General features: G+C 53.6%; 10 protein-coding genes across 10 annotated transcripts; 6 read left to right on the top strand and 4 right to left on the bottom strand.

Moving 5' to 3' along the window:
• Positions 1-821: 821 nt before the first annotated feature.
• Z520_00455 (uncharacterized protein) lies at positions 822-4,576 on the top strand (the record flags this gene model as incomplete). Its single annotated transcript, XM_016770976.1, has 4 exons — positions 822-895; positions 979-1,166; positions 1,239-4,469; positions 4,527-4,576. 4 exons carry the CDS (start codon positions 822-824, stop codon positions 4,574-4,576), a joined length of 3,543 nt encoding a protein of 1,180 aa, XP_016637886.1.
• Positions 4,577-5,254: 678 nt separating this feature from the next.
• Z520_00454 (uncharacterized protein) lies at positions 5,255-6,433 on the top strand (the record flags this gene model as incomplete). The annotated part of the gene is made up of 2 exons (XM_016770975.1): positions 5,255-5,777; positions 5,844-6,433. 2 exons carry the CDS (start codon positions 5,255-5,257, stop codon positions 6,431-6,433), a joined length of 1,113 nt encoding a protein of 370 aa, XP_016637885.1.
• A 444-nt stretch (positions 6,434-6,877) lies between these two features.
• Positions 6,878-7,392, bottom strand: Z520_00453 (uncharacterized protein; the record flags this gene model as incomplete). Its single annotated transcript, XM_016770974.1, has 2 exons — positions 6,878-7,264; positions 7,390-7,392. 2 exons carry the CDS (start codon positions 7,390-7,392, stop codon positions 6,878-6,880), a joined length of 390 nt encoding a protein of 129 aa, XP_016637884.1.
• Positions 7,393-9,419: 2,027 nt separating this feature from the next.
• On the top strand, positions 9,420-11,684 carry Z520_00452 (uncharacterized protein; the record flags this gene model as incomplete). Its single annotated transcript, XM_016770973.1, has 2 exons — positions 9,420-10,102; positions 10,160-11,684. The coding sequence occupies 2 exons, from the start codon at positions 9,420-9,422 to the stop codon at positions 11,682-11,684; spliced, it is 2,208 nt and encodes a 735-aa protein (XP_016637883.1).
• A 321-nt stretch (positions 11,685-12,005) lies between these two features.
• On the bottom strand, positions 12,006-12,491 carry Z520_00451 (uncharacterized protein; the record flags this gene model as incomplete). The annotated part of the gene is made up of 1 exon (XM_016770972.1): positions 12,006-12,491. One exon carries the CDS (start codon positions 12,489-12,491, stop codon positions 12,006-12,008), a length of 486 nt encoding a protein of 161 aa, XP_016637882.1.
• Positions 12,492-13,132: 641 nt separating this feature from the next.
• On the bottom strand, positions 13,133-14,794 carry Z520_00450 (uncharacterized protein; the record flags this gene model as incomplete). Its single annotated transcript, XM_016770971.1, has 1 exon — positions 13,133-14,794. The coding sequence occupies one exon, from the start codon at positions 14,792-14,794 to the stop codon at positions 13,133-13,135; it is 1,662 nt and encodes a 553-aa protein (XP_016637881.1).
• An 891-nt stretch (positions 14,795-15,685) lies between these two features.
• Positions 15,686-16,977, top strand: Z520_00449 (uncharacterized protein; the record flags this gene model as incomplete). The annotated part of the gene is made up of 2 exons (XM_016770970.1): positions 15,686-16,580; positions 16,658-16,977. The coding sequence occupies 2 exons, from the start codon at positions 15,686-15,688 to the stop codon at positions 16,975-16,977; spliced, it is 1,215 nt and encodes a 404-aa protein (XP_016637880.1).
• Positions 16,978-17,205: 228 nt separating this feature from the next.
• Z520_00448 (uncharacterized protein) lies at positions 17,206-18,809 on the bottom strand (the record flags this gene model as incomplete). The annotated part of the gene is made up of 2 exons (XM_016770969.1): positions 17,206-18,548; positions 18,602-18,809. The coding sequence occupies 2 exons, from the start codon at positions 18,807-18,809 to the stop codon at positions 17,206-17,208; spliced, it is 1,551 nt and encodes a 516-aa protein (XP_016637879.1).
• A 537-nt stretch (positions 18,810-19,346) lies between these two features.
• Positions 19,347-20,697, top strand: Z520_00447 (uncharacterized protein; the record flags this gene model as incomplete). The annotated part of the gene is made up of 2 exons (XM_016770968.1): positions 19,347-19,386; positions 19,463-20,697. 2 exons carry the CDS (start codon positions 19,347-19,349, stop codon positions 20,695-20,697), a joined length of 1,275 nt encoding a protein of 424 aa, XP_016637878.1.
• A 471-nt stretch (positions 20,698-21,168) lies between these two features.
• Positions 21,169-22,800, top strand: Z520_00446 (uncharacterized protein; the record flags this gene model as incomplete). Its single annotated transcript, XM_016770967.1, has 1 exon — positions 21,169-22,800. One exon carries the CDS (start codon positions 21,169-21,171, stop codon positions 22,798-22,800), a length of 1,632 nt encoding a protein of 543 aa, XP_016637877.1.
• Positions 22,801-22,952: the final 152 nt, after the last annotated feature.

The following is a 22,952-nucleotide window of genomic DNA, read 5'->3' as shown; positions in this document are numbered from 1 at the left end:
GGAGGAAAAGCTCGAGCCCTGTCTTGGACATTGACACATGGTACGGAAAAAAAGTTCCCCGGCTTGTTTCAGACCAAAGAAGAATACTGGTCGAGACCAATTTGCATCCTGTTGTGCTTCCCTCGTGCAAGCCATCATTCTCGTCTTCTGCTCCGGAGTCAAGATCGGCTCCATTCTGTGGCAGTCGAGATTGTAGCAGTGAGATCGACAACAATTCGCAATTCGTGATCAGCCATGTCCAGGGTGTAGATTCTGCGACAGACTTTCGCTTGTTTTACGTAGAGAAGAGGAAATTCAAGGATGTGGAAGAGGCATAGCGCCGGTCTCGCTTGCTTCTAGTCGCAGAGTCAGATGCAGGGTTCGGGAAATTGGCTCGTGGAAACTGGAGACAAGGGCGAATAATGCTCGAGCATCAGCCGTTTGGGCCCAGAGTTTCGTGGAGTTTCAGCGTTAAGGTCAGCTTCACCATGGTGCATCACGCAGAAACGGGGCTGACCAGGGCACATCGGCCACGGACTGTCGGCGGGCTACCCTTGTCGTGGCTCCAACTTTGGCCCGTTGCAACACCCCCCTGAACCGCAGACAGCATGTCGCGCTGTGTCCCATTCGCGGAATGTCCTGCGTCCTGCATGTGGGCTTCCCCTCGAAGCTGCGTCCCCAAGCTGAGAGGGCTGTAGTAGTAGTTGCTCGCCGTTGGCGTCGGGCTCATTGCTCTTCTGCGTCTCCTAGTCTTTGTATAGCCTTTTGCTCACTCCTGGGCTGTATGAAATCAGATTCTGAACCATTGCGCAGGCTTGGGCCTTCTCAATGAGGGCTGAGAAATGTCATTGAATGGACTTGATGGAGCTGCTGTCGCCGATGCACACCAGGCTGCTCAGGCGGACGCAGGAGGATGGTAAGTCGCGCATTACTTTGACGTTGTGCTGCCTCATGGCCCTGCGCAATCCGTATGCCGTGACGCCTGCTTACATGAACCAGGTTCTTACTGAAATATGTCAATCGCGACACGGTTGATTTGTTGAGCAAGGGCACAGGGGGGGTGTCGGCTGTACGGACAGTGATTGAACAATATGCAGAGAAATCGCCCCTGTACGGGTTGGTGCAGTATCGGCGCAAGAAGGTCGTGCTCAAATATGTGCCAGAAGGAACATCTCGACTGCTGCAAGGTGGGTGGATGCGTGGATGCGCTGGGCTTGAAGAGATTCTGGACTCTCACTGACCTGCTTCACCCGCTACAGTGCGGCTTACCGTGCAATTTCAATCCGTCCTGGAAACCATCACACCTCATGACACCGTCTTCTCCTTCACCGCGCCTTCTGAATTGTCCGAATCCGCCCTCGGCTTATGTACCATGCTCTTACCCTCCGCCTCTTCACTGACCTCGTCAAGCTCTTCTCTGCGACGGCGTCGACTCAACGAGATTACTGAAGATGCTGAAGATGCCGTGTTGCCAGCAGACGAGGACAAGGAGAAAGAGAAGGGGAACGTGGGCCTGGCTCTTCGCTTCCTAACACCAAAGCTGGAGGAGGCATCAACGGTGACATCGCCGGCGAGCGCGGCTTATGGCAGACATGAACTCGATGAACTGCCGGCAAGCGCAGTCCTTGCAAAAGCTCTTCTGGCAAAGAGGAAAGAGGAGGCTGCCGCCGCCGCGAACAGCAAACCCACAAGCCCACCTCTACCAGACAAGAATATTCATCCTCCGCGGAAAGAGAGTCTTCTCCCATCACCCAAACCACCGGCCTCACCATTACCCTCGCCTTTACCTTCCTCCATCGTCGACAAGGAGCTTCCCGCGACGCCCGACCCGACGCCACCTTCTACTAGCGAAGGTGAAGGTCCAAGAGCTCCAGATTTCGAAGCCACCAGCAACATCCTTCTCGAGACCACTACAGCTACAGCAACAGCCGGCGCCTCTGATCCGGCTACCCCTCGCCCTCACGCTCGTCATCTTTCAGCAGCTGAATCAGACAGTATCAGCCAATGGAGTAGTAACGTGGCATCGTATACAACAGTCAAGCCAAAGAAGAAAAAGCTGGGACCGCGACCTCACGTTGAGCCAAGTCATCGTCCTAAGACGTCCGGAACAACAGACAGCGGCACAGGGATACGGCCGGTGGCGAACCTTCCAACCTCGATCCGTGTGAACAACAAGTCTCTAGTGAGCCTCGGTCTTCGGCCTGGCTCTCAACAGTCGAGTCGAAGCGTCCCTGGCCGTTTTGTTCCCGTCGGGCAGTCTGTCAGTGGTGCGCCGCCTCTGCCGTCGCCGTCCTACCTCCACGCTCCCTATAATGGTGGGGATAGTCGCTCTGCAATCCTCCGGCCTGCTTCTGTGACTGGAGATGCTTCCTCAACCACACCAGAAAAGCTAAGATTGATGAAGGCCTTGCAATTGCGGAAAAGGAACATGCTCTTGGCCCAAAGAGCAGCTTCAGCCGCATCATCGACCCCGTCGACTACATACATTCACAATGCGTCGGAGTCGGATGCGAGCGCCAACGGTTCCAGTGCCCGTCTATCATCAATTCCAAGTCAGGAGCAGCTCTCAAACGTCGACGAGGAGTCGAAGCTAACTCAGTCATCTTATACAACGTCGCCGACCATTATGACGAACATTTCGGAAGAGCCTTCAACGAAAGCCTCTTCCTTCAGCGAACAGGATGATTGTTCCCGTACTCGCCGCTCTCTGTCATCAGCTACAAGCTCCTCTCTCACGCCAAAAGCTTTCCCGCAGGACGACAAAACCGCAGTCAAGTCTGACGGGGCTCCAGTCGATGTAACACCGCCGGCCACTTCGGAGAGGGTCACCTCAGATAATGAGGACAATCATGTTTCCAGGTCCGATATAAAGGCAGCCCTTGCTTACCTGGAAGCCAAACCAGCCAACAAAGGAGATAATCTCGTCTTAGAGAGCAAACCTGAACTAAACCTGGATGCTGAGCAACAGCCTTCAAATCCACCGCTCACACAGGATGTAGAGTCTCCGAAGAAACCTAGGCGCTTGGGACCTCCACAGGCCCTAAAACTCTTATCAGGGGGCAACGCGTCTACGTCAGACCTTTCAGAAGATGATTCCCTGATGGACGAAATACAGCACGCTACTGTCCATGAGGCTATGCCTGTCTCTGTGGCACGCTCGCCAGTGACTCCAATAATGTCCAAGGGGAGTTCAGATCGTTTACGCGATATGGTTGCCAAACCGCCGACCTCCAGCCATTCCACGGGTCGACCAAATCTTGTAACAACGCCTGATGGAACCAGGCCCAGCAGTGGTAGCGTACGAAGCATTTCAACAGCGCTTCCACAGTGGCCGCCGTTACCTATAGAGTCAGCCCAACTACCCCTTACCAAAAAGGCTACACTCGGAACAGGAATTTCTAAACGCATTAAAGCCTTGGAAGTCCTGAGGACGAAAGATGCAAGCCCTCCACGACAGCCCCAGCCAATCCGAGAGACAAGTGCCGGGACCTCTGCCTTCTCCACGTTCATGAAGCGGTCATCATTCCTCTTGAATCAGCAACAACCCCCAAATGCTTCAACCGAAAACTCACCCCCAAAGCAACTGCCTCCAATGGGCGCCCCGTATGAGCCACTTCTATCAGTCGCGATAAAAGAACCACGACGTCCCCCGTCAGATGCGCATAAGCTCCAGAAAGGCGAGACCATCTCTGTTACAGCAAGGATTGTTCGTGATTCGAGCAATAAACACCCCCCCTTGGCCCCCAGTTCTAGCTATCACACTCCCCTCAATCTCTACCGAAGCCCTTTGATCGTCGAACATGAGAAGGCCGATCAGCCGGCCTTGGATCCGGCACTGGCGTCGAGTCAACCCAGGGTTAAAAGCCCCACGAAGTCGGAAAAGGGCCGGTTTTCCTTTTCATCCCATCGGTCAGGGTCTCATACAAATTTGCCTCGGTCGGAGTCGAATCTAAGCAAAGTGTCCAAGTCGAGCCACCACAGACGCCATGGTCCGCGATCAGCCAGCGACGCCGCATCGATTTCCGAGGACAAACCGAAATCCTCAATGACAAGTAGACTCATGAAGCGGATGTCGAATCTAGCGAATGCGCGGAACAGGAACCAACCGGCGACAAAAGACGAGGTCAATCAGTCGCAAGTTAATATTACGCAAGAACAGCACGACCTCACGAGGGAGAACTCGATAGCAGAGTCATTGATGCATGTTGTCGACATTGGAGATGTCAACGTACAATTCCCCGAGTCATTTTTATGGAAACGGCGCTTCATCAGAATTGATGATCAAGGGTTCTTGATCTTTTCTCAGCCAATGACTGACGCGAATTCGAAAAGTGTTAGTCGCAAGTACCACCTCAGTGACTTCAAGCGGCCTAGTCTACCGGATCTTGAACGCGAAGAGATGGCATGGAGTGTCCTTCTTGATTTGAAGGATGGGAGATGTGTGCAGTGTGCGTGCGAAAGTAAACAGGCTCAGCAACAAGTACTACAGAGTAAGTACCTCATACTTTGCAGCATTTCGTAACATGATTACTGACTCTTCCCCGCAGTGCTCGTTGACGCTCACAGCGCATATCACCAGTTATATGGAGCTGGATGATGAGCAACAGAAGGATACAGTCCAACAGGGTGTACGGCAATCACGACCACCGACCAATTGTTTTGCATAGTTGTTGATGTTTGAATGGCAAGCAACAAGCGAAGGCGAGGGACGGCGTTGGGATGTGGTTGGAGAATGAGAGAAACATTCTCTTGAATTTCTGATCCCTCATTTTTACGAGACAGTACCAATCTACGTACATACCCGCCTAAATTAATGTCTGTACCAAGAGAGATGTTGGCTTTCGAAAGACCCTTGACCGTTGAAATATTGTCACAGCTATCGTCACCGACGTCTGGTGGTTGTAGAAACGCCGAGGAAGGGAGACGCGATACTCAGAACATTTCCAATACTTGGTAATACTAATCATAGGCCTTGACCAAATCGTGCATCTATCCTTGGAAAGGAGAGTTGATTGGGCCTCTACGGGACAAGGCTGAGTTGCAAGGACAAGTGGCTTCTCAGCCTTGAAAAAGGGGGCGCAGGCCGGATTTTTAAGCATTGAAATAAAGCGGCGTTGTCCCGTATATAGCCCGCCAACAAGCCCAAGTATTCACAGTCTGTATCTTCTTCTCCCAACTCTATCTACTTAGCAATCCTGGCTCTCTGAAGACGCCTATCCGTTCGTGTTAGCTCAACTCTTCCGTACCACAACCTTCCACTTAATACGGCGCCATTATGGTGCAACTCCGCTCCCTTCTCCCGTTGGCAACGCTCGCCCTGCCCCTCCTCACCGCGGCCTCAGATGTGGTCAACCTGATCCCCTCGAACTTTGACAAAGTCGTATTCGAGTCGGGCAAGCCTGCTCTCGTCGAGTTCTTCGCCCCGTGGTGCGGCCACTGCAAGAACCTCGCTCCTGTCTATGAGGAGCTGGCGACGGCTTTCGCCACCTCTGGGAACAAGGTAACCATTGCAAATGTCGATGCGGACAAGCACAAAGACCTAGGCAAGAGATTTGGTGTCCAGGGATTTCCAACGTTGAAGTGGTTTGATGGGAAGCCCGGCTCGGAGCCAGAGGATTACAATGGCGGCAGGGATCTGGAAAGTTTGACGGCTTTCGTGACGGAGAAGTCTGGCGTCAAGGCCAAGGGACCAAAGAAGGCACCGAGTCATGTTGAAATGTTGACAGACACAACATTCCAATCTGAGATTGGTGGGGATAAGGATGTTTTGGTGGCTTTTACGGCACCTTGGTGCGGACGTACGTTTGTCCCTTTGAGACGACCGATGCGTTAGGGGCATGTGATGCTAATACCTGGGCTTACAGACTGCAAATCCCTTGCACCAACGTGGGAGAAGCTCGCCGCCGACTTCGTCAACGAGCCCAACGTTCTGATCGCCAAGATCGACGCCGAAGCCGAGAACTCGAAAGCCACAGCGCAATCCCAAGGCATTACGGGCTACCCGACCATCAAATTCTTCCCCAAGGGCTCTACCGAACCAGAACCCTACAGCGGCGCTCGCAGCGAAGAGGCCCTGGTGGACTTTGTCAACTCCAAGGCCGGCACCTACAGGGTTCCGGGCGGTGGGTTGAACTCGCAGGCTGGGACGATTGAAATCATTGATAGCCTGCTCGCCAAATACGTCACGGCCAATGGTTTGACGGACATCGAGAAGGCGACGGCCGAGATCAAGAAGGCGGCAAACGACCTGAAGGACACTTCTGTCGACTACTATCTGCGAGCTCTGTCCAAGTTGACAGGAAACCCGGAGTACGCGATGAAAGAACAGACAAGACTGGCGGGTCTGTTGAAGAAGGGCGGACTGGCACCGGAGAAGATTGATGAGATGCAGAAGAGGAGCAATATCCTGTCCAAGTTCTTGGTCAAGGAGCCAGAGCCAAAGAGCGAGTTGTAAGCTGATGCGGAATCATTGAGTGTGGGCACTTTGGAAGACACGGGCAGATCAGGACAAAAGCGAACAGGGTCTGCAGGCAACGGATCTGTACATTGACTATCGTTAGATTGAGGCGTTCAAAAATGAATTTGTGGGTTTCCAGTTTCCATCCACGCGTAGCCTCTCGTACCACTCTTTGACGTCTTGCCTGTCACGCTGACTTGATCTCGTGCTCGACCCGGGTTGTTCTGGCCTTCAAACAGCTTGGTCAATACCTCCGAGATTCGCACCATCGCATATGCCTCGTATCTCATTCCGTCCCTTTCGGCTCTCGGCATGAACCCGAGGCCCGGGTCCAGAAATGGCAGCCCTGTCTTGTCTCCCAAATGTCCCGTCCCAGCCGTCACGATCGTCCTATATCTCCCGTCGAACAACGATCGTTTCCAACCACATTTGACACCTCAGCTAGGTCGACCCGGCGGTACTCCCTGCCTTCCCGCCGCCGCCGCCGCCGCTCCCACCGCCCACGTTCTCCATCGCACCACTCGCATCCCTCAACAGCATCTCCTGCTCCAGCCGATCACACCGCTCCGCCATATCATCCAATTTGGTCAGGATCTCGTCGCTTATGCCCTTGAATCTTTTTTCTAGGTCGCCCAAGAAGTCATCGATCGCCTCGGCGAGCTTCGTGGCTGCGTCGTTGGGACTTTGGAGGTTGCTGTTGTTGTCCAAGGTTGTGGAGGCTGATGACGAGGGTGCGGGCCCGTTTGAGGCTGCGATGTTGGCCGCGGAGGAGGAGTGGTGAAGCGGCGGGCTTCCTGCGCCTCGAGTTGACGGGGGACTGGGAGCGGACTAGTTGGATAGGCATGGCTCAGTCAGGGCATTGCTGTGGTTTCTTTCACGAATTTTCGGGACGAAATTCCAGGGACTGGTCTCCCAAGGAATTTTGGACAGTGATTTGTCGTGGTCAAACTCACCATGATCGCACAGCGACTTTGTTTTATTTGTTCCTCGGTGATCCCTCAACTCAGGAGCGAGACCAAGTGGGAGAAGTCAATCAATGGACGTGCTTCCCACGACCCGGCCGGAAACAGATCAGCGTAGGGACACTCAATTCACATGTGTAAGATGATACATTTCGCAAGATGCCGGCGCAATAACGCTCTATAACGCCCCAGCGCCCTAATGAGCGTTTCCGAGTCCTCAAAAAGGTGCAGTTGAAGAGGAGGTCGTCTGGGAAATGGAACTGGACTTCCGAGCTCAGAATTGTGAAACCCAGGGGAATTTGGGGTGGAGCGGGTGTTGTTCTTGGGGAATTGCCCGAAGTTCATGCGGAGCGGCGTGCACTCTCCACGAAGTGTACCTTTATGTATGGTATACCAACGTACCTATCTATATATACCTAGTACCTAGGCATATATACATATATAAGCCTCTCCTCCTTCCGTCGGGTGTGAGAGATCTTCTGTGATCCTGCTGTCTGGCCTTGTTTCTCCCTCTAGTCTCAAAGCTTTGTGGCGAGGCATGAGGAGTTTGATTCTGAATCGGACTCGATTGTCGGACTAACAGACGGACTACCACACAGAAGCATGACCTAGCCCCAACCTCACCACACCTTCCTGGTATCAGATCGAAGCGTTTACTTATACGTACCTCATCCGCCATCTATCTTCCGAAGTGACCAAACAGGCCTGATACAGCTTGAACAGCAGACTTGATGTCTATCCTAGCACCATTGAAACCAGGGTATCATCCGTTACGCCGCTCATATACGGTCCTATGAATCCACGACTATGGCCATCATCCGAGGCGACTGTTTGAGCGTGGAGGCGTCGAGGGCAAGTCTCCAGAGTGGCGTCCTGGCTGATCACGAGCGAGGGAAAGAAAAGGCGAACGGGTGCGAGTGGGTAGCGAGTCAGGCATGATGAGTGGGTGGCCAGGTGGGCATGGACCTCTCTGCCTTCCGGGACAGTTCTTTTAAATGCTGGCTACCTACCTAGGCACCAAGTAGTGGGGCTCACCTCGTACCCCAAGTACAGGGCAATCCGGGGCTGCCACCCACGTGCTGAGCATCGATTAAGGATCATTAAGGATCATTGAGGGCCTGTTAAGCACCAGTGGCACCCATTAAGCACCGCTAAGAATGATCACTGCTGATCCCTCCGATAGTCTAATCCAGCCGCACCTCAACACCCCCCCGCCTCGCCTGGTCCATGATATTCTATCTCAACACTCACCACTTCAACAAGTGCCCAACGCTGGCACAATACTCCGGCGCCATCCAAACCTGTTTCCGCGCCCTCCGGTAGGTGGCACAGCATCTTCAGTTGCCATGGTCTTTTGGCCTTTCGCATTTTGGTTGCCCTGCATGGCCATGCATAAACTTCAGCTACATGGGCCAGTCCAGAACATCCCGCAGCGGTGTGCTGCCCTATCTCGGACGGAGGGCACAGGTGGCGCGAACAATCAAGGACCACTGCACATGACATGACTGGCCAGCCTAACGGCTGTTTCTGCAGCCTTTCCAAGGCGGTCGTTTTTTCCTCCCACACAGCTGCTCGCTAAGGTTGACAGCTGCTCTTCTTTCAGCCTGGACTGGGCCATTCCCGAAGCTGAAATGCACCTTTACGCCAGCCACAAAACGCCTTTAGGAAAGTGTTCCACTGACGGCCAACTGGATGACAACCACGTCGCCAATGTGTGGATGGCTTCACCCTCCCTCACGAATCGTCCAGCCCTCGCGTTGTCTATCTCGCTGCTGTTTTCGTCGGTTGCATGCACCCTTCGTGGCCTACTCTGCCTTATGTGAGTCTGCGCGATCAACTTCGCCTAGCTGCCTTTTGCAGAAGCTGGTGCATGACCTTCTCAGAAGGACTGTCGAAATGGAGCGACTCAAATACCCGTGGCCTGCTTCCAGCTTTGCGGGTTGTTCTGAGTTTTTGCAGTCCTCCGGCTTGTGTTGAATAGGTTTGTGTTGAAGTTCTCTACATTGATTTCGCAGCACACAATGGCAGCAGTGCCGGAACAACCTCTGTCGCCTACAAAGATTCCTCTTCTCTCTGAAAAGGCTGTTGAGACACCTGCCACACAATCCAGTTCAGATAGCCCTCCCCCTACCCCCTCCCCCTCTCATCATGGAGTCAAAAGCAACATGGAGGGCGCTCTGCCGTCTCTACTCTGGGGAGCATTTGCACCTTGCGTTCCAGTTGCCGTCATCTCCAGTGTGCTTCTGACGGCCATCTTGTACAATCGAATTGACAACAGTTACGTCTATCTTCCTCCGAAGCAAGTAACAACCAGCACGAATGAAGGGCTGCAGGCTCTCCAAAATATTCAGTACATCGAAAACAATGGCGGAGATTCAGCTTACTACCTCTACTACAAGACCATCACCAACCCAGCAGTGTTGCACATGATCTCTTCATGGACGGCCAAGCTCATCCCCTTCGTCACCGGGGCATCCATGGCTCTTGTTGCTTTCTTCGCGGGCCAGCGCATTATGAAGGCTACTGCCAGCAAATCCGAGAAGCTGCCCAGTCCTCACCAGGTATCCATCCTGATCGGGCTGCTCAATGGAGGTGGGACGCAACCTCTGCTTGATGCCGTCAAGTACCGGTGGCAAAACCACGAGAGCCTTGTTCAACCTGTCCCCCTCGCTTTTTGGTGTCTGTCGTTCATTGTGTTCATGACGTAGGTCAACCATTCTCCCTTGCTTCTCCATGTCGTACGCTGACTTTGGCAATCTAGCTTCGCGATCGGCGCAGTCGACAGCTGGTTTGGTACAGTCACCACGGCCATGAACATTGCATTGGTCATTCCGCAGAACCATACGACATTCTCTTTTGGAAGGGGTCTAAACTCCAGTCAGTGTGGGCCAGGGGATTGGGCTGTACGGAGTTGTCCAAGCAACAATCAAGCCAGCTGCAGCTACCCGTGCAGCATTACGAATTGGACTGCGGCGAACGGCGAGCGGCAAGGCGTGCTCAACGCACAGCAAGCCGCAGAGGTTCTGATGTCCAACTCGCTGAACAACACAATCTACAATGTCACGGTCAATGGTTCCAACTACTACTTCCTCGGAGATGTCAAGAGCAACACGAAGCTTGACTTCACCGCGACAACACTGGCCATCAAGACGCAATGCCAAGTTATCACACAAGATTGTAACGTCACACCGAACGCCGACAATGTCAGCTCGAGCTTTACGTGCGGCGCTTACAGCGCACCGTCCTTCTCGTACTCTGGAGAGGTTGGCATAGACCCTAAGAGCGCGACGTCGGCCATGGACGAGGCAATGGTCGGCATTCAATTCTTCAACGACACGGCAAAGACCCAGCCGGTAGGGTTCGGAAGCAGCACCACCGACCTCTTCAGCACGCAGAATCCACTCCAATTCTTGGCCTGGTCAAAGGGATTCCCACCCGTAGATACCTATGGCGACGAGTTCATAAACATGCGGAAGGACCACTATCTCAAATACGACGCCAGCGGCGATACCGTGTTCGTCATCAGCTGCTCGGCGACCATCGCGCAGGTCAAATACAAGTGGACCAACGCCACGGTGAGCCTTGTGGAGCTGGAGGCGGACGAGGATGTGGCCGACTACTACGGAGCCGTCTTCAGCGCGCCGTTCGCCATCAACAGCCCGCTTTCGCACCTGGCGCTCCAAGACGCCTCGGCGCTGGCCGCGTATCAGAAAACGCCCGAGGGATTGTCCAAGATCTTCGGCGACCGATTCTCGCAGGCCGCCGTGGCTCTCAGCTCCGGGATCGCGATCGGGGTGCGGAACGAGCTCGAATGGACGAGGCAAAACAATTTCCTCGCGGTGCGCGTGCCATACGTGCCACTCTATCTCCTCGTCACGCTCAAGGCCATCTACGCGCTGTTCGCGCTCAGCCTGGCCCTGCTGGCGGTGTTCCTGACGCAGCCGTCGCAGGCCCAAGAAGTCAAGGAGCGGTTGACGGTCGACGGTCTCGCGGCGGGCTTCTTCGAGCCCAGCGCCAACCACGAGCGGGCCGTCAAGGACGTCTGCGACCTGTTCGAGGAGCACAAGAGCCCCGAGAAGAGCGAGGACACCAAGAAGATCGGCCTGTTGCAGACCGACAAGGGCGGCTGGCTGTGGGTCGCCGTGGCCCAGAAAGCCGCCCAGGGTTTGGGATTGCAAGCTGCAGCCAGCTACGCGGCAGACCAGGTTGCCGATGTGGCGGCGGCGCAGATGGGGACCGTGGGCACGTTGGGTCAAGGTTATCAGTTGGTCAAGGATATCATTTAGGACGGGAATGACCACGGACTCCTCTTTTTTTCTGTACCTTTCATATGAATTGACGCGACAAGGAAAAGGACCCACGGAACGCCTCTCAGGTGTTGTAACGAGTAACATGGATAATGAGGCTTTGCATATGGGACGGAAAAGATAATCACTTGGGTAAATTGAACAAAGCTGTTTCTTTTCTTTTCTTTTCTCGCTTTCATGCCTTGAAAAATCAACAGATTCCCATCGGAACAGAGGAGGGTTTCCCGCGATGACCAATTTCTCTTCCCAAGCGCCCCCTTCCAGAAGATTTAAAAGAAAGAAAAAAAGAAGAATGCGCCCTCAAGCCCTCTTCAAGTTCTTCCTCGCCTCACGACCTCCCTCCATGCCAATGCCCATCAAAAACGCCGCCCTCAGCACACCCACGCCCACCAGAATGCCCAAATTCCCCCACTCCTCGCCCGTGACCATCCGCCACGCGAGTCGGTGCTGAGCGTCCAGACTCCTCGCCACGGCCGCGACAAGCGCCACGTCCTGGATCAGGATACTCGCCTCGAGACATTTCCACACCGTGCGATCCGCGGGCCGTAGACGGAGCATGACGACCTGCAGGAACAGCGTCGAGAGGAGGTATCCCGCGGAACTGTCGAGGAGCACGGTCGTCTCGATTGCGGGAGGGAGGGTCAGTGACGACGAGGCGTTGTACAGGCGGAGGATGGTGGCCGGGGAGAAGAGTTGGGTTAGCACGCCGCTGAGCGCGATGACGGGGTCGATGGTGCTGAAGAAGACGCGGTAGAAAGCCGGGATTGGCTCTGGTGAGGAGGACATCGTTCCCACGGTGGACTTGGGGTTTTGGTGCTGCGAGATTCTTTCTTCTCCTCTGTGCACTGCGGATGCGGTGTGGTTGGTGTGGTTGTTGTATGGCTGGAGGATATGTAGATGTAGATGTAGATGTAGATGTATGTATCTCGCTCGTACTAAAGTACCCAGGCTGAGTAACCTTTCCCCGGGCTGTAGTCGGTAGAAAGAGAGGCTCGACTGATGAGTGGAATATGTCGTCCGAAAAGAACTCCCTCGAGAAGGTTGTGATGGAGAGGTCAGACGACAAATTTACCGACTGATGGGCCCCCCAAATGAGACGGGAGCGATTAGAGGCTTCAAATGCTGGGCGACGAAACCGGGGACCTTTGTTACTTTTATACTGAAGCTGATGTATCCACCGCTAAGTGCCCGCCCCTTCTGCGGGACGGTGTCAGCAAACGTTGCCCACTGCGTCCAGATGCCGGCGCGAGGCTGAAACGAGGCTTAGCGGTCCAAGTAATAATACATCATAAGCGGCAGGTTGACACGTTTGAGCAGCGAATCTTACATGCATCATTCTGACTATCAAAACAGATGGATTTTCATGAGCCGAGGACTCCCACAAGGGGCACGCAGCAAAAGTCTCCGTATCAAGACTCGACTCCGGATCATGATAGACACAGCGCTTGTCTGATGGCCTTGGTGAGCTCAGCCTCATGATCAGAAACTTGTCTTCTCTGGCGCCACGCCACAAAATCATCTGGACGCACGAGTATCGCGCCTCGAGATGAAATGCCTGCAACAGATTCGAGACTGCCTTTTGGACTAACCAGATCGCAGCCATCAGGGCCGGCACGATATGCTGCAATGTCAACACCCATGGCTAAAGACACCTTCTTTGCTGCCTCCACCCATGATATGCCGTCGGCACCGGCAAACAACACAAAGGTCTTGCCACATAGGTCGAGGGTCGAAACACGTTTCCCCAGGTGCTCAACCCACAAGTGAGGAACCCTAGTTCCAGGTCTCCCATCGATCGCAAGCATCAAGCTCGGCCAGGTCCACGGCCTCCAAGTCAATCCCCCAAGGGGAGAAGTGTCCTCTGCACAGATGGCCCGACTTGCATAATAAATCCCGTGGCCGGAGAGCAAACGAAAGCCCTTGGCTATAACAAGCAGCAACCCGAATGGTCCTTTTGCTGATATGATTCCGTCCTCATCAGCGTTGCTTGCGGAAAACTCGGCAGCCGCCTTTCCCACAGGAATCCTCTCCACGTCATATGTCTCTAACAAAGACTCGTTCGCATGTCTTTGGAGAACTGCAGCCAGCTTCCAAGCGAGGTTATGGACGTCTGCGATGCCCGTATTTGCCCCTTGCCCTCCCCACGGCGGCATCTGGTGGGCTGCGTCGCCCGCAAGGAAGATATGACCATGCTGCAGTTGCTCCGCAATCCGTACCGACGGCTTCCATGGGAGGATACTCTTGACCTCGATCTCAATGTCCGGGATCCCTAGGGCCAAGCGCAGCAGCTCTTTGCATTTCTCGGGTGGGAAGTCTGAGGGTTGCTCGCCCTTCGATGGGTCATAAAGAAGGTGGAAGACCCAGCGGTCGTCGTTGTTGATTGATGTCATGAGGCCCCTGACTTCGGGCCGTTCAATCCTACAGAGAGAGAATTCGCGCCCTTCAACAAGAGGTTTCAGGTCGGCGTGGAAGAGGATGTTGAGCAAATGGCCCATTGTGCCCCTCCCGGTCGTTGGAACCTTGAGGCGTGTGCGTATCGGACTCTCTGCGCCATCGGCCGCGATGAGGTAGCGTCCCCGGACAGTCGAATTAACCCCTGTCACCCGATCCTTCAAGACGACACTGACGCTATTGTCATCTTGCTCAATATCGATACACTCTGTATCGAATCTCACATCCACACCGCGCCCCTTTGCAGCGTCCAAGAGAACTGGTTCGATCATGTCTTGAGTGACAAATGTCCCGGTCACTGGGCTCAATGGTGCAAGAACCCCAATCCATGGCATACTTCTGGGACCCGCGGAGCGTGATTTAGGCTCAATGACCTCCTTGAGAGACGCGCCACCATAGATGCCCTTGCTCGGTGATATCGACGCACCGGCATCATGGACAAGTTGCTCGATTCCAAGCCGACGATAGAGCTCCATAGTTCGGGCATTGACGCTTCTCGCACGCGGATGGATCGACGTCCCTTTGTGGCGCTCTACCACCATGGAATGTATGCCATGGTGAGCGAGGAAATTGGAGGCCGAGAGGCCTACAATGCCGCCGCCAATGATTATGACGGGCACATCTTTTTCAGAGGACATTTTGCTAGGTGTTCAACTATAGAGACAAAGCAGAAGGTCTTGTCTTTCTCTTCGCGTCGCAATAATGCCGTTGGCAATGAGGAGGACGGCATGTTTATAAAGAGACATTGGAAAGGACAGGAACGAGGCTGCCAGCACATGTAGTCCATAGTTGAACAAGTCCCTCAGGCGTCAGTGAACGATCATCATTGAACCTTAATGACGGCCACTTGACTTGTGACACTGTGATAGGCCCCGAGGTTTCGCAGGCTCGGCCCCGAAATCATCTCCGCTGGCTACTCGTACATATTGGACGCTGCTAGTCAGTGCTTGTTTTCACTTTTACATTTTTACTGACCTCGTATGTCCCATTGAGACATATATTGAAGATGCTGTTCTTGACACATGAATCCAGAAATGCCATTTATCCCCCTATCTCTGGCTGCAGCGCAGAACCATGTCAATGTGCGGAGAACCTGAAGACCATTGCAACGGCTGACGAGGCTGTGGAAAAGGGGGTCAGGTAGGTGGGGTTAAAGTCGCCTGAGAAACGTTATTGGGAGTATATTCACAGGCTGTTCGCCATCGTAAGGCATCGTAGACTGGACAGTACTGAATACAGTAGGAGAGTTGTAGATATTGAAACTCTCATGCGGTCCTCCCGTCATAAGATGGAATTGAAAGTGCGGATACGAATCGATTGCTCCACCATTGTGCCCCATTGTGCCCCATTGTGCTCCACCGTACTGGACCTTCCCACAATAGGCAATTCATCCACGACGCTGTGATGTGGAGTAAATTTTGGTGTCGAGGCTCGTCTCCAAAAAAATTTGGAACAGCAAGGTCGACCGTCCCTCCCACCCGCTCAATTTCCTCACTGCAACCTGAATAGGTTCTACAGTCCCGACCAATATGCCGAAGAAGAGCAAGTTACTAGCTGCCCTGGATGCCCACCGAGGGCGGGACTACCAGGCAGAAAAAAGAAAGGCACAAGTGAAAGCGGCCGAGAAGCGGAAAAGACAAAAGCTGGAGACGGCGAGACAAGAAGACGACGATGGAGAGGAGGTGACGAATGGGGAAGCCAAAGACGGAAGCCATCAAACACCTCAGAATGACGATTTCGCCGGATTTGCAGAAGAGGACAACGGCGTGGACAGCAAAGCAGACGCAAGGGATCAAAATGGGGCTGCCGTCAATGCAATCGACAACGGTGACACCGCCGCTCCCACGATCCCGCAACCAGCCCAGCCCGTCGACGCCTCTGCCTCGGAAGCAGAAAATGAATCCGACGTGCCCATCTCCGACCTCGAAGACTCAGACCTGGAGGACACGATCCCGTACCAAAAGATGACCATCAACAACGGCCCCGCCCTGCTCGCGGCTTGCAACCGTATCTCGATCATCAAACACCCCAAATCCACACCCTTCCACCACCACAACTCCCTGATCTCAGATCTTCCTCCCACCTCACAGTCGGTGCCAGACCCCAACGACGACCTCACACGCGAACTTGAATTCTATCGCATCGCCCGCACGGCCGTCGTCACCGCGCGAGACCTGCTCCTCTCGGAGAAGATCCCTTTCACCCGTCCCGCCGACTACTTTGCGGAAATGGTCAAGAGCGACGAACACATGGGCCGCGTCAAGCAGAAGATGTACGACGAGGCGGCCAACAAGAGAGCAGCAGAGGAGGCTCGCAAACTCAGGGACGCCAAGAAGTTCGGCAAGGCGGTCCAGGTCGCCAAGGAGCAGGAGAGGGCGAGGGAGAAGAGAAACACGCTCGACAAGATCAAGGAGTTGAAAAGGAGTAAGTTTGATACCCATTTCTCTGAAAAACCTCTACTGGTATCTGTGTGAACCTAACATAACATCTTCTACCATCAGAACGCAAGGGCACCGACACGGGCAAAGTGACCGAGGGCAACCTAGACGACGAACTCTTCCAGAACATCGACGTGGAAAACCCCGCTGCGAAAGATCGGTCGGGCCGAGATCGGGGTGCTCTCGGCGGCACTGGCCCCAGCCCAAAGAGACAGAGGCGCGACCAGAAATATGGCTTTGGTGGTAAGAAACGCCATGCGAAAAGCGGCGATGCAATCAGCAGTGGCGATATGCGCGGATTCTCAGCAAGCAGGATGAAAGGCAAGGGCGGAAAGCTAAAGGCAAAGAGGCCCGGGAAGAGCAAGAGGATGGCTACTCGGTGATGCTTCATGTGAATGACACAACATGCGGGAAGAACCAGGAAAAGAAAGAGGACTGTTAAATCAGTCGATTTCCTACCGAGTACAAGAGACAAAATGCTATATAAAAGCATATGGGGTATCACAATCACAAGGACAAACGCAGTGCGAAGACTCGTTAACCCAGCACAGCCATTGGATCCAGAACGCCTTCACAAAATGCTCGCGGCAAGGACCCTCAAGTGGCGCCGCTCAGACAACCCACTGCCCCAGGAATGCTTGCAGATGACTTGTCTGATGCTGCCGACCAACTCGCTTGGCCTCCTGAGCCACCAAGTCAATCATTTCTTGCGCTTCCGGTCCAGGCGGTAGCTCAGGTAACGCGTCAGGATCCAAATGGCCATTGAGTTGTCGACTGGGACTATCTTCGCGACTGGGTGCCGAATCTGCCGTAGCTTCCCTCATCCTGCTGGGCGGCGGAGGACCAGCTTGCCGTCGAGCTACTGGCGATGAAATGGGAACGTCACTCATCACTTCGTCTTCGTCCTCTTCCACGACGCCTCTTGCGCGTTTGTGTGATTTGCTAGCGCCACTAGGACGAAGCACAGACTTCATTCGGTGCCGCTGGGGTTTCCCTCCGCCTGGTTTGCGGGGAGTCTTCATGGTCTCATCCGCCACCACGTCGGCCAGCGTGGCTTCCAGCTCATCGTATATTCTCCGGGTAGACCAATTGAATTTCTTTCGGAGTTTTGCTTCATTCATTAGTTTCAGTAATGGTTCTGCTGAGCGTTCAAAAGCGGCCACTGCGTCTTCATGCGACCCCTCGAATGCAGGTAACTTTTGTAGCTCCGTGGCGGCTTCGTCAATTCCACAGTGTCTCATATTGAAGTTGGCCGACTTTCGCAGGATGTTCAGCATATCCCATATAGGCCTGGTCCAATCAATAGGCTCCGGCTTGGTTTCAGTCGCACTGGAAGAGGCTGCCTCGGAACTAGCTTCAGATTCGTCACCATCGGATCCTTCTGACGTGCCCTCTCTTTCCTGGCGCGGTCCCTCGTCCACCTCGTCTTCGTCTTCGTCTGCGTCCTCTTCCTCGGACGAGTCGGAAGCCTCTGGTAGGCTATTCTGATTCGATGATGCTAAGGTGGCCTTCAACTCCTCCAGTTCGTCGGCGTAAGTCTCAGCTAAATGCTTCCACAGATACGTCTGAGACCAATCGATCCCTTCCCTCTCTTCAAGCATCTGCCTGAGAAGGAAGCGGTGATGTTTGTGGATCGTCTCCATGGCTTCGTCATCGTCGTCAATCCGATAGCCCGTGTGCTTCTGGTATTCGGTGAGAAATGGGTCGATCATAAAGCCAAACTTCTGGTGTTTCCGTGCGAGCTTCTGATGCTGGTCGACCATGAAATAGAACAAATCGATGGCCTCTAATGTGTCGTTGTAATGACTCAGATAGCGATCTGAGGGTGAAATCTCGTACCAGCCTGCCTTTCCCGCAGCCCAAATGACAGGCTTCCCATTGTCATCTTGACCAAAGCTGTAATTTGTAACGTTGTCGATCTTTATTCGTGCATACAATGGCTTCTCTATCAAGGCTAATAGGTTGTGTCAGCAACCCTGAAAGATACAATGGTAGAGTCTTCCGTACCAATATGTTCCTGCTCGTCGTCCAAAGGCATCAATTCTCCCACGACACAGAGGGGTGTCTCTTCCGAGGCTTGTAGCAGATCTGCATATCGGCCTTTTCCTTGGTAGAAGATTTTTGTTTCTCGCAAAGCAAAATCCGGCCAGTCGTTGACATCGTTGGGGACGGGATCGAGGGGTTTCAGAACTCGTTCTTCAGGTAGGGTGGACATGTCCAAATAAGAGTGCGAGGTTCATGCTGTGTGCGAGGTACTGCGCTATTGAGCAGGCAAGGCGCGGGACCTAGCCGTCATGTCGCGGTAGACTGTCGCTGGAATGATCACGAAGCGTGGATCGCGTAGGGTCGTGGGTGCAATTGAACTGTGCCAGTGGTAAGGAGGGGACGACAGAAACGAGTGACGCGCATTTTTGGATGGTGAGCAGATGGAAGGAGGAGGGAGGAGACTGGAGGCTGGTAGTGGCTCGGTGGGAGCCAAAGCCCTGGCTAGAGAGGCACCCAAGAGGCACCCAAGCGGGATCCTCGGGTTCTGATTGGCTTAAGTAACTCTTACCTAGTATTTGTGGCTCACGTGTGGCTCCACTAAGTTTTTCCGCATCCGAGGTGCTCGTGTCATTCCATAACCTTTCTCGAAGCCTGCGCACCATTTCATTTCTTGAACAAAGAACGTCAAAGTCTGGGTTGGTGCGAGGGTGCGGCGCCTCCATTGACAGACCTTGTCTATCGCATGAGGCCATCTTTCATTCTCAAGATGGCCCAGCCGTCAGGAAAGGTCCTCGAGGGCGTCTTCGGTGAGGCCAATTCCTCTCCTACGACTCTGCCCTGTGCTCTCCCGTCCATACCCTAACGAGTCTCCGTGTCTATTAGCCATCAGCAAGCCTCCCAGCATCTCTTCCGCTCAAGTTCTCCGCGATCTGCAGCACAAATTTGCAGAGTCCAAAACCTTTGCCCCTTTGCTCGAGAAGACAAGAAAAGCCCAAGAAGAACAAGATCGACACCAGCCAAAACGGCGCAAAAGGAGGAGTAATGACCAGATATTCAAGATGGGCCACGGTGGCACTCTGGACCCTATGGCAACCGGTGTCTTAATTGTTGGACTGGGCAGAGGATCCAAGTCCCTCTCTGACTTCCTTGGTTGCAAGAAGACCTATGAGACTGTTGTTTTATTCGGAAAAAGCACCGACACATACGATATTATGGGGAAAATAGTGGCAGAATCGCCGACTGAAAGCATCACCAAACAAGTGGTTGAAGAGAGATTGACGCACTTTCGGGGCAAAATGAAGCAGATTCCGCCAATTTACAGTGCAATTAAGATTGATGGCATGAAACTATATGAGTATGCTCGCAGTGGGAGGGAGTTACCTAGGACCTTAGAGAGCCGGGATATTGAGATCTCGGACTGCACACTGCTTGACTTCTACGGTCCTGGGGAGCATGACTTCAGGTGGCCAGCGGAGGAAGCAAGCGACGAGGAGAAATCCATTGCGTGGAGACTAATGGCCGGGGCTGAAGCGACAAAGAAGTCAGTGGAGCAAGAAGCGGCAGCCACCAGCCCCAGGAGCCCCTCCAAGGAGAGGTACCGAGAACAGCGCGAAAGCAACAAGCTTCCGCCTGACAAAAAGGCTGAGCTGCATACTCACCATCTCCCGACACAAGAAGCTCAACCTGCCAACGCTCCAGCGGCCCGCATTCGACTGACTGTGAGCAGCGGCTTCTACGTGCGTTCATTTGCATATGATCTTGGTATCGCCTGCGGCTGCCACGGGACGATGGCAGCCTTGGTTCGGAGCATGCAAGGCGAGTACACCAATATCGACCCTGCTCCTGAAGGCTTCATTCCGGCACTCACTTATTCCGATCTCGAAGCCGGCGAGGATGTATGGGGTCCGAAAATTGCTGATGGACTTGAAAAATGGATGGAGACCCATCCAGCCCCTTCCAACGACAATAGGCCTGACGACCGCGATCGATCAGACAGAGATTATCGTCACAAGAGGTTCAACGGCGGCGGGCGGGGAGACAGCCGTTGGAACGGTCAAAGACGTTGGGAAGGATCGAATAGATCGAGACGGCGCAACAGCTCGTCACCGGAGCTGTGATGTTTTTGCTACGAACAGAGTAGAAGGCAATGGTACTACTACATACATATATACACATACCTACCTAGTACCTAGGTAATATGTATTCAATGTCGGGCCTTCATATAATACCTAGGTAATAATATGCAACTCCGACTGAAAAGACCTCAATGACGTAGGCCAAGCCACTGGCGGATCTATTCCCTTTTCGCCTGGTGAGGCTGAGCGGAAAAACTCATGCAGGTACGAGGTCCCCGTGCGTAGCGGTGCGCAGTCGTGCGCCTCGCTCGCATTCTTTTTCAGGTTTGTTTGCCCGCCGCCGCTCCCTCAGTCGTGTGCCTGTCACCCATCTGCCATCTTCTCCCTTCATTACTTATTGTGCTGTCGCACGCTCGCCTTGCCTTTTATTATGTCGACCTGATCTCAACCACGCTCTTTTTACTTTAACTTATATCCCCGCATATTCGTCTCTGCCTGCTGTTGTGGTTCAACATGGGGTCCCTCCCTGCGGAGTCTCGACCCTTGTCGTTCGCTGCCTTGAAGGCCAAAAAGGCCCCTCTCAAGATTGCCACCAAGGTTGTCACTGTCAATCCAACCACGAAGCCCGCCGCAAGATCTCTACCATCTGTACCATCTGTCTCTTCCTCCAAGCTTGCAGGCCCCCGGAAAACTCTTAGCAACGGACATTCCCGTACCGCGAGTACGCCTCGAAAGTCAAGCACTCCAGTTTCCGTACATTCAAGGCAAGGCAGTGGAGAGCCTATTGAACGGATAAAAAAAGAAAGACAGAATAGGACGAAAAGAGCATCTCCTGCTGTATCGACGCCGAGGTTGACAAGTTCCGACGACGAGAGTGAAGAGGACGACAACAAGCCTAGAAAGCGAGTCCGCCTCGATCGCAAAGAGAGCATAGACGAAAAGCGCAAAGTGAGGGATCTCAAAGCCTTCTCTCAAGAAGATGGTAGCGGCTTTCACATGGTGCACGCCTATGATATTGCGAACAGCACTCTCGTGGAACATGGCCGAGACAAGTACGAAGCATTCTTCACAGCCTTGGAAGGGGATGAGGATGAATGCCCCACGATCGAGCTTCAATACCCGACTTCCCTGCAGAGTGAGAAATACCAGTTGGTCAAGCCTACGGACACTTCTGATTTCAAACCCCTTGATGAAATCGAGGCAACCATGAAAATCGTAGCGGAATACTACCTCGACAGTCAGTCCGCAGAAAAAGTCACCAGCGACGACGGCTCAGGCCTTGTGCAACAGCTGCACCGCCAGGCCTTGCTTGGAATGAGAGGGCGCGTCGGAGCTCAGTCGAAATACGTCAACGTGGTGGAGAAATTCAACGCGCTGGTGGCCGACAAGCGCAAGGACGGAACGATCGCAAAGAAACTGGATCAGATGCGCCGCGTCGATCTCAGGTTGGTGGAGCATATCATCAAAAATCAAATCTACGCTCGGACAGTGTCGCCACAGGTCAATCTGGTGAGGCACTACGAAAGCTTCTCCGACAATGTCTATGGCGAACTATTACCCAAATTTCTCAGCCGCATATTCAAGGAGACAAATCTCAAGTCCGACCAGGTATTTATCGATCTCGGGTCCGGCGTCGGTAATTGTGTCCTCCAAGCCGCGCTGGAGACCGGGGCCGAGTCATGGGGCTGCGAAGTCATGGATAATCCTAATACATTGGCCCAGTTGCAGGCCGACGAATTCCCAGCCCGATGCCGGCTCTGGGGCATCAAACCGGGTGAAGTCCACCTCATCCACGGCAACTTCCTGACCAACGAACAAGTCCGGCAAGTCCTCAAACGAGCCGATGTCATTCTCGTCAACAACCAAGCCTTCACTGCCGAGTTGAACGACAAGCTCAAATACGTCTTCCTCGACTTGAAAGAAGGATGCCACATCGTCAGCCTGAAACCCTTCCGGTCCCCCGCGCACAAGATCAAGGATTCAAACGTGAACGATCCCGTCAATGTGTTGACGGTCGTGGAGAAGGAGAGGTGGAGCTCCATGGTCAGCTGGACGGATGATCCGGGAAAATGGTATCACCACCGCAAAGACTCCAGGGAGCTCAACGCATTTGTTAAGAGTATGGGTGGGCTCGAAAACTGTTAGACGCGGATAGCTCGCCGGATAACCAGAGCTTCTGCAAGGTAGAAAGCATGATTTTGGCAAGGGGGTTGGGTCTTCGATCTACTTTGGTCTGAAATGACTTTGATGACAATTTTGCATAGCGCTGGGTGATTGAGAGCACCATGCATCGGAGC

This window comes from Fonsecaea multimorphosa (genome assembly GCF_000836435.1).
Source record: "Fonsecaea multimorphosa CBS 102226 unplaced genomic scaffold supercont1.1, whole genome shotgun sequence".
NCBI classification, from domain to species: domain Eukaryota; kingdom Fungi; phylum Ascomycota; class Eurotiomycetes; order Chaetothyriales; family Herpotrichiellaceae; genus Fonsecaea; species Fonsecaea multimorphosa.
The sequence above is the reverse complement of the archived record's forward strand: the minus strand, read 5'-3'. Positions and strand labels throughout refer to the sequence as shown.